Source organism: Monopterus albus, unplaced genomic scaffold (genome assembly GCF_001952655.1).
Source record: "Monopterus albus unplaced genomic scaffold, M_albus_1.0 scaffold192.1, whole genome shotgun sequence".
NCBI classification, from domain to species: Eukaryota; Metazoa; Chordata; class Actinopteri; order Synbranchiformes; family Synbranchidae; genus Monopterus; species Monopterus albus.
In genome coordinates, this window is record NW_018128072.1 from 815,797 (window position 1) to 825,854 (window position 10,058).

The 10,058-nt window shown below is 41.3% G+C and overlaps 1 protein-coding gene across 1 annotated transcript in view; it reads left to right on the forward strand.

The window, feature by feature from the left end:
* Positions 1–10,058, forward strand: part of grin2db (glutamate receptor, ionotropic, N-methyl D-aspartate 2D, b) — a 55,628-nt gene that overhangs the window by 34,046 nt on the left and 11,524 nt on the right. The window contains exons 7-11 of the mRNA XM_020617588.1: positions 1,526–1,731; positions 2,386–2,554; positions 4,909–5,062; positions 5,491–5,616; positions 9,833–10,058. The exon at positions 9,833–10,058 is cut by the window's right edge and continues 2 nt beyond it. Coding sequence (XP_020473244.1) covers positions 1,526–1,731; positions 2,386–2,554; positions 4,909–5,062; positions 5,491–5,616; positions 9,833–10,058 — 881 coding nt within the window. The remainder of the gene's footprint in view (positions 1–1,525; positions 1,732–2,385; positions 2,555–4,908; positions 5,063–5,490; positions 5,617–9,832) is intronic.

Consider the following 10,058-nt stretch of genomic DNA (forward strand, 5'->3'; position numbering starts at 1 on the left):
TTTGAAATAGCCAGTGGTCTGATCGAGTGCATCTGGTTAGAAGGGAGTGAGAAACTGGTGTGTGTGATCAGTAATCAGGGGTGGAAAGACAGAATAAGGGAGGTAAGAGAGGTGAGAGAGGCAAGCACAGCCGAGCAAACCTGACACTTCTAGGCTTCTAGGCTTCTCTCAAACTGTGAGGATTCTTCAGACTGTGTTGCCCTGAGCTCCATTAAAAACAACACTTTGTTATATATATCATGTACACATATGGAAATGACAATAAACCTAAATCTAAGTAGCTCTCACAAACACACAGTATTATACTGACTCTGGTGGTGATTCACGTTGATCAAAAATTTTTGTTCTCAAATGTATATGAAAGCTGTCCTGGGCAACTTGCTTTAAAATGTAATCATTTCACTAATTAATAAGTATTGGTTACTCAACCCTATAGATGGATTACTGAATGGGTGTAACTGGTCACAGGCCCATGAGGCCAAGGGTTTAGTCCAAACCCTTGGAACCAGAGCCTCTGTCAGAAGTGACTGTTGACAATTTATGTTGGAAAGTCAGTTAAATTACTTGGAAAAAGACACAAAACAACCATTCATGCAAGGTGGTTGCAAATAGACACAAATGACCACAAAGACTCAAAACAACTACAAAGAGGCACATAAATACTGCAAAGACACACAAAATAACTCCACATAAATGCAAAATGGTCACAAAGAGACTCACAGTAACATAGTCACACACAATATCTACAAACAGGCAAAGACTGACCAAACAGAGATGCTAAATCACCACTAAGGCCCATGACACACCACCACCACTCACCAGCAGCCAGACGGTGGCCGACGGCTGGCACATAGCCACTGTCGGGCCTTTGGTGAGTGTCTGTCGGGGCTCATCTTTGTGGTGTATGCCTCAGCACTGGCAATAGTTGAAGCCTGTTGGTGGCTTTTCTGCCAAATAGGCATGTTGGATGGGTGTCGGGCTCATTGGTGAGAGAGACCACTCTACCTGGAGGTTCTGCTTAGTGAATCATTGCATGAGAAAAGAAACTTTCAGCCAAGTCCCTTCAGCCTGTGAATGTAGTATCCATGATTTCACCCATTTAGTGTGGTTTCTCTTTGTTTTCTTCCTTGACAACCTCTTCCATAACCAAAAGGCCAAGGACAGACAACAGCAGTGCCATTTGCAACTTCTTATCAGACACAGAGTAACAAAGAGTCACAAAAATACAACAAGACATGTAAACATTTACAAATGGGACACAATATGACTGCAAGTAGGGAAAAAATGATTGGGGCAAAACGAGCTGATGTAGGGAAGTAATCAGAGATGAAAAACCACAGTAGTCACTCCTTAGGTAGGGGGTTAGCAAAGTAAAGCAAAGGATGACATATTTTGCTGAAATAGGGGCTGTTGTATTCTTTGTGGTCATTTGGGGTCTCTTTAAATCTGGGATTCTTGCAGCAATGTGGGAGGGCTGGGGGCCTTTTACATGTCTGTCTAATGTTTCTCTCACCTGTTTTCCCAGGTAGGCTGGTGGGAAAATGGTGTGCTGAGGCTTCGATACCCAGCTTGGTCCCGCTATGGGCCGTTCCTTAAACCACCTGATGATGCCCAGCACCTACGCGTTGTCACACTAGAAGAAAGGCCTTTTGTCATTGTGGAGCTGGCAGATCCTGCATCTGGGACCTGCATCCGAGACTCAGTGCCATGCCGACGACCCCTTAATGCGAGGTTTGAATTCTTTTGGGTAGAAGAGAAATCTAAAAAAAAAATCACTGAGATTAGTTTTGGGTTGATGCGTACTTCTGTGTGTGCCATGTTATTAACATCACGCAAAATGAAAAAGTGGTACTGGTAGTAACTCTAAGGAAAAAAGAATAGTAGTCTCACCACTTTATTTACAAGTGTTATGAATGGAGTTCCTAAGCACTCATGATGCCATCCAATTGAGATGGCATCAATCACCTATTATAAACCATGGTCTCTTCACACCCTGACCATAATCAATAACAACCTTCTCTCCAGAGGATCAAGGGAATGACTCAAGGGTCTGCAATCTGATATATCCACAGTGGAGCTATATGGTTCATCAGCTTCTGAAGGGATGATAGCACCTATCCTACACTGGTCGATCAAGCCTGTCACCAAGGGCTCGGCCACAATTTCCCTCCACTGTGACTGTTTCTTTCCGTTTTGCTCATTTTCCTTTTCTTCCCTTTCCCTTCGTTTTCTTTCCATTTCACTTTTCTCATAACTCATCCAGTGATGAAATGCACCATTACAACCAATCAGCAGCATTAACATCAATCAGGATGAAGTTTTTAAGGCTTTGACACTTTTACTTTGATTTTACAAATTATTTTCTTCTCCGTGACTCTTTCACAGCACCATCCATGAGGGCATGGTTCCCATGAAGCAGTGCTGTAAAGGCTTCTGCATTGACATCCTCAAGAGATTAGCCAAGATTGTTGGCTTCACCTATGACCTTTACTTAGTGACCAATGGGAAGCATGGGAAAAAAATTGATGGAGTCTGGAATGGCATGATTGGGGAGGTGAGTTTTGTTTATGCTTATGTGTGGCTGCCTGTGGTTCTGCCTGTCTGCCTCTGTGAGCAATGTGTTCTCAGTGTCATTCCTGTGTCACTAGCATATTTGTGTAAGGTGTGTGTGTCCGGATTTATGTTTGTACCTTAGCAAGTTTTGTGTTGCATTTTCAGTCAATGAGCTGCATAACAACCTTTCTCAGCATTAGCTACTGAGTTCTGGGTGAGCAGTTAAACACTGAGCTCTGTTTTCCTGAAATATGGCACATAGACAAGCGAAGGCACATATGGGTGTGTTCAACAATTTTTTTTCTTGCAGTTTTGCCAGTGAACACTGGTGTATGGGACTCATCCAGGTATATTCAGGCTAAACGGAGAAGAAATTATTAGTCAGAGGAATGTGTTATGAGTTTGGCTGGATTTTAGTAATGATCATGCAGTGCCAGAAACCTGACTCTGATTGATGTCATGATGGTTGATCTGGAGAGTCTGTCAATGAACATTTTCACATGAGGAAAATACTCATGAGGATATACTTGTCCGTGAGGTGTCGAGCCTCCATCACTGCATTTGTCTTCTTCTCCTTTCAATTATGTACTCCATTCCTAATTTGTGATAAAAAAAATATTTACTGTATAAGTATTGCACATAAATATTCACTCAGTAGTCTGCCACTATGACTTAACTATATAGCGTTAGTTACTCCCAGCTGCATCCTATAAGGACAGATGGTGCGTCATGATGCACGCCAACCCTGTTTGATCATATTCATAGAGCCGCATACTGAGGACTAGTTTGTTTATTTTATTTGAAAGCAGTCTTTTTAAATTATTGCACATATTTAATATTTCCAATAAATTATTCATACTAAATTCCAGAAGGTCAGATATGGATTTAGCAGTATATTTTACATTGATGTGGCTGTTAATATACATTTGGGTACCTGTTCTCCTGCTTCCTAGGCTAAACTGTTTGGAAAATTGCAATGTACCTGCATTGCAATAAAATGTGGTTTAAGCAAGTTTTGACCCAAAGGCAATTTGGGGTCAAAATGACCAGCTGCCTAATTGTAAACATAAGCATAAACATGGTCTCAAGCCATTTCAGCAAAAGAGCATTCTTTCATGACAAGAAACTACCAAACACACCAATATGCAATAAATAAATTAATTAATACATTAAAAAAGAGATTTGTGCTGAAGGATAACTGCATAAAGACTGCATTTAAAGTTGCGCCAACTTTGTCCTATCAGGAAAATAGAGCCCTATGTGTCACATCAATCACTGTGGGAGCTATGGCCACTTAAAAACTGACAGAAATCAGGCACCTGTAATTTATTACGCACATGCGCGTGTGCACACACACACACACACACACATATGCAGACAAATGCATACGTTATAATAGAGAGCAAAAATCACATAGTTACACATATGCTCCTGCAAACACATTCCTGTGGTGTGTTTATCTGCAGAGACACACACAAGCACATAAAAGCACAAAGACACATGTACACACTTTGTCCCCTGGCTAGTTGTGATAAGTCTATCTTATTTTCCTGGCAATACTCACTAGGGTTCATGATCTCCCATCAAGAAAAGACACAGACTTGCTGGCATAAACATATAATAACAAGTACACACAAACTGGCAAGCACACACAAATGATCGCACACATACTGAGATCAATACAGGGGCTGCTGTTTCATTGACCTGCCCCGCTGTTTCTATCTTTGTCCCAGACATAACTTGCCAAAAGCCAGTTGTCATGCGTTCCAAAACAGTTGCACTGCGCTGTCCAGCTCAGTCATTTTTAATGCAGGCCCAGGTCAGAGCTGTCTATAGAATCTATTTTCACATGCAAAGGGCTAAGCAGGTTTTGTTTCCTCAGACTAATGTCTGTCTTTTAATCAGATGTTCTAAAGCCTGCCATTCTTTGATCGGTAATCCAGAGACTGGGCAAAGTTGAGGGGAGGGCGCTCTGCTTTTCGCTTCGCTTCATTTTTCTGCTGATTTTCTCTGAAAAGCGGATGTGCCACATCTAATGTAGATTAACATTTCACTTGTACAATCAGCAGACACAGCAGTTTTTGAGCTTTTCTAGAAGGTGGCAGACGGGCCCAGGATCATTTTGCATGCTAAAGAGATGCACAAGAGACATGTGTTCAGTACTTGTACCAGATTGAATAATTGACCTTCCTCATGCAGACACATCTGAGGGTGCACAAAGGGTCAGGGTACAGGAATCTCACTATGTCTCCTAGAAATAAACCTTTGTGGACTGTAAAAGATTGGCTTTATCTGTTTATAATCATTACAGAATTACCCAAATTAGCTTTCTCTGTTACGGCTCTTCCCCTTTAGGTAGTATACAAGCGAGCAGACATGGCTATTGGCTCACTGACTATCAACGAGGAGAGGTCAGAGGTTGTGGATTTCTCTGTCCCTTTTGTGGAGACTGGGATCAGTGTCATGGTCTCCCGTAGCAATGGAACTGTTTCACCATCTGCTTTCTTAGGTAAGAGGCTCTGTTTATTGGTAGCGTCTAGCTGATGTACAGAATCTAATCTAATTATAAAGCCTTGAGCTTGCATAAAAAGCCTCTGTCTTTGGTCACTGGTACATCTAGATTAGTCATTACCTTTCCCAGGTGCTCTCGTCTTCCCAGCTTAGACTTGTCACTCCTTCAGCAGACTTGAGGCTCCAGTGGGAAAGAAGTGTTATTGGCCTTCAGACTGCACTGAGATGCTTCTGGAGAATATATTTTTTCCATTGGGTTCTGTTTTCATTCCATACAATGTTCCTCCCTGTGTTTATTACACATTACAGTATAAAGTACATGCTAATGAAAAAATAATAATTTATAATAATGCAGCACAAACCAGTTTAATAAGCCCCTATGCTACAGTATGTGTTTATGCAATCTTTTCTTGTTTCCCTTCAAAGAGCCCTACAGTCCAGCGGTGTGGGTGATGATGTTTGTCATGTGCCTGACCGTGGTGGCTGTGACTGTCTTCATATTTGAGTTCTTCAGCCCTGTGGGCTACAACCGCAGTCTCCAAACTGGCAAGAGTGAGTGATGGGTCTAAGCTGTCTGTTTCCCAGTCTGATAGATGTCGGCATGCAGTCCATCACTGTTGTCACACCGATCAAATGGACAAACACTGAACTCCCTCCTCAACTGTGGTTAAAAATATCAAAGCCAAAATGACTTTTAGTATGATAATTAACTTTTGGCTTCTATTGAGTTTAGTTTCTTGTTGTATGATTGGTCAGTTGTCATTTTTAAAATGAAGGGATGGACATTTGCTTCCCTGAATCCTTTACTGTGAGTGCAGCAGAGAGGAAATTATACCTACACTATGTTGAACTGCATCCAAGTATTGTTGATACTGAAGCAGCCATTTATTATTCAGCAGCATAGTTTGTACCCCTGTGATATTCAGTATGCCTGATGCCTCAGCTCAATACCCAGTCCGACATGCCTTTTTACTGCCTGATTGCTGTGCTCTATATAATTTTACTTCTCTGTCATCCTCTCATATATCCCTCTCATTCACTCTCATCCTTCCTCCTTTACTCCTATTGTATAAAGGCAGGAGTTTTTGAGTCCTTTGAGTGGTGATTTGCACCATGTGATTTAATCATTTGTAAGATCACATAGCAGCTGAATTGAACGCTGTCATCCTTGAAACATATAGTTACTGCCTTATGAGCTTTGGTGTCATAAAAGGTCAAAGGTATTTTCACAGAGAGTAAACCCAAAGTTTAATTTAAATCGGCCACCTCATCTACACGATTGTGCCATGTACTCACTTGATTACATTCTAAAATGAAAATTGTGCTGGTTGTGCTACAACTACTCATTATATTCCTCATTCTGTTTTTCCTCTCCATCATTCTGGCCAGAGTCGGGGGGATCTACTTTCACTATAGGAAAGTCAGTATGGCTTTTGTGGGCTATTGTCTTCAACAACTCTGTGCCAGTGGAGAACCCTAGAGGAACCACCAGCAAGATCATGGTGTTGATCTGGGCCTTCTTTGCCGTCATATTTCTGGCCTCCTACACTGCTAACCTTGCTGCTTTCATGATCCAGGAGGAATACATTGACACAGTGTCATGCACGCCAACCCTGTTTGATCATATTCATAGAGCCGCATACTGAGGACTAGTTTGTTTATTTTATTTGAAAGCAGTCTTTTTAAATTATTGCACATATTTAATATTTCCAATAAATTATTCATACTAAATTCCAGAAGGTCAGATATGGATTTAGCAGTATATTTTACATTGATGTGGCTGTTAATATACATTTGGGTACCTGTTCTCCTGCTTCCTAGGCTAAACTGTTTGGAAAATTGCAATGTACCTGCATTGCAATAAAATGTGGTTTAAGCAAGTTTTGACCCAAAGGCAATTTGGGGTCAAAATGACCAGCTGCCTAATTGTAAACATAAGCATAAACATGGTCTCAAGCCATTTCAGCAAAAGAGCATTCTTTCATGACAAGAAACTACCAAACACACCAATATGCAATAAATAAATTAATTAATACATTAAAAAAGAGATTTGTGCTGAAGGATAACTGCATAAAGACTGCATTTAAAGTTGCGCCAACTTTGTCCTATCAGGAAAATAGAGCCCTATGTGTCACATCAATCACTGTGGGAGCTATGGCCACTTAAAAACTGACAGAAATCAGGCACCTGTAATTTATTACGCACATGCGCGTGTGCACACACACACACACACACACATATGCATACCAATGCATACGTTATAATAGAGAGCAAAAATCACATAGTTACACATATGCTCCTGCAAACACATTCCTGTGGTGTGTTTATCTGCAGAGACACACACAAGCACATAAAAGCACAAAGACACATGTACACACTTTGTCCCCTGGCTAGTTGTGATAAGTCTATCTTATTTTCCTGGCAATACTCACTAGGGTTCATGATCTCCCATCAAGAAAAGACACAGAAATGCTGGCATAAACATATAATAACAAGTACACACAAACTGGCAAGCACACACAAATGATCGCACACATACTGAGATCAATACAGGGGCTGCTGTTTCATTGACCTGCCCCGCTGTTTCTATCTTTGTCCCAGACATAACTTGCCAAAAGCCAGTTGTCATGCGTTCCAAAACAGTTGCACTGCGCTGTCCAGCTCAGTCATTTTTAATGCAGGCCCAGGTCAGAGCTGTCTATAGAATCTATTTTCACATGCAAAGGGCTAAGCAGGTTTTGTTTCCTCAGACTAATATCTGTCTTTTAATCAGATGTTCTAAAGCCTGCCATTCTTTGATCGGTAATCCAGAGACTGGGCAAAGTTGAGGGGAGGGCGCTCTGCTTTTCGCTTCGCTTCATTTTTCTGCTGATTTTCTCTGAAAAGCGGATGTGCCACATCTAATGTAGATTAACATTTCACTTGTACAATCAGCAGACACAGCAGTTTTTGAGCTTTTCTAGAAGGTGGCAGACGGGCCCAGGATCATTTTGCATGCTAAAGAGATGCACAAGAGACATGTGTTCAGTACTTGTACCAGATTGAATAATTGACCTTCCTCATGCAGACACATCTGAGGGTGCACAAAGGGTCAGGGTACAGGAATCTCACTATGTCTCCTAGAAATAAACCTTTGTGGACTGTAAAAGATTGGCTTTATCTGTTTATAATCATTACAGAATTACCCAAATTAGCTTTCTCTGTTACGGCTCTTCCCCTTTAGGTAGTATACAAGCGAGCAGACATGGCTATTGGCTCACTGACTATCAACGAGGAGAGGTCAGAGGTTGTGGATTTCTCTGTCCCTTTTGTGGAGACTGGGATCAGTGTCATGGTCTCCCGTAGCAATGGAACTGTTTCACCATCTGCTTTCTTAGGTAAGAGGCTCTGTTTATTGGTAGCGTCTAGCTGATGTACAGAATCTAATCTAATTATAAAGCCTTGAGCTTGCATAAAAAGCCTCTGTCTTTGGTCACTGGTACATCTAGATTAGTCATTACCTTTCCCAGGTGCTCTCGTCTTCCCAGCTTAGACTTGTCACTCCTTCAGCAGACTTGAGGCTCCAGTGGGAAAGAAGTGTTATTGGCCTTCAGACTGCACTGAGATGCTTCTGGAGAATATGTTTTTTCCATTGGGTTCTGTTTTCATTCCATACAATGTTCCTCCCTGTGTTTATTACACATTACAGTATAAAGTACATGCTAATGAAAAAATAATAATTTATAATAATGCAGCACAAACCAGTTTAATAAGCCCCTATGCTACAGTATGTGTTTATGCAATCTTTTCTTGTTTCCCTTCAAAGAGCCCTACAGTCCAGCGGTGTGGGTGATGATGTTTGTCATGTGCCTGACCGTGGTGGCTGTGACTGTCTTCATATTTGAGTTCTTCAGCCCTGTGGGCTACAACCGCAGTCTCCAAACTGGCAAGAGTGAGTGATGGGTCTAAGCTGTCTGTTTCCCAGTCTGATAGATGTCGGCATGCAGTCCATCACTGTTGTCACACCGATCAAATGGACAAACACTGAACTCCCTCCTCAACTGTGGTTAAAAATATCAAAGCCAAAATGACTTTTAGTATGATAATTAACTTTTGGCTTCTATTGAGTTTAGTTTCTTGTTGTATGATTGGTCAGTTGTCATTTTTAAAATGAAGGGATGGACATTTGCTTCCCTGAATCCTTTACTGTGAGTGCAGCAGAGAGGAAATTATACCTACACTATGTTGAACTGCATCCAAGTATTGTTGATACTGAAGCAGCCATTTATTATTCAGCAGCATAGTTTGTACCCCTGTGATATTCAGTATGCCTGATGCCTCAGCTCAATACCCAGTCCGACATGCCTTTTTACTGCCTGATTGCTGTGCTCTATATAATTTTACTTCTCTGTCATCCTCTCATATATCCCTCTCATTCACTCTCATCCTTCCTCCTTTACTCCTATTGTATAAAGGCAGGAGTTTTTGAGTCCTTTGAGTGGTGATTTGCACCATGTGATTTAATCATTTGTAAGATCACATAGCAGCTGAATTGAACGCTGTCATCCTTGAAACATATAGTTACTGCCTTATGAGCTTTGGTGTCATAAAAGGTCAAAGGTATTTTCACAGAGAGTAAACCCAAAGTTTAATTTAAATCGGCCACCTCATCTACACGATTGTGCCATGTACTCACTTGATTACATTCTAAAATGAAAATTGTGCTGGTTGTGCTACAACTACTCATTATATTCCTCATTCTGTTTTTCCTCTCCATCATTCTGGCCAGAGTCGGGGGGATCTACTTTCACTATAGGAAAGTCAGTATGGCTTTTGTGGGCTATTGTCTTCAACAACTCTGTGCCAGTGGAGAACCCTAGAGGAACCACCAGCAAGATCATGGTGTTGATCTGGGCCTTCTTTGCCGTCATATTTCTGGCCTCCTACACTGCTAACCTTGCTGCTTTCATGATCCAGGAGGAATACATTGACACAGTGTCAGGCCTCTCGGACAA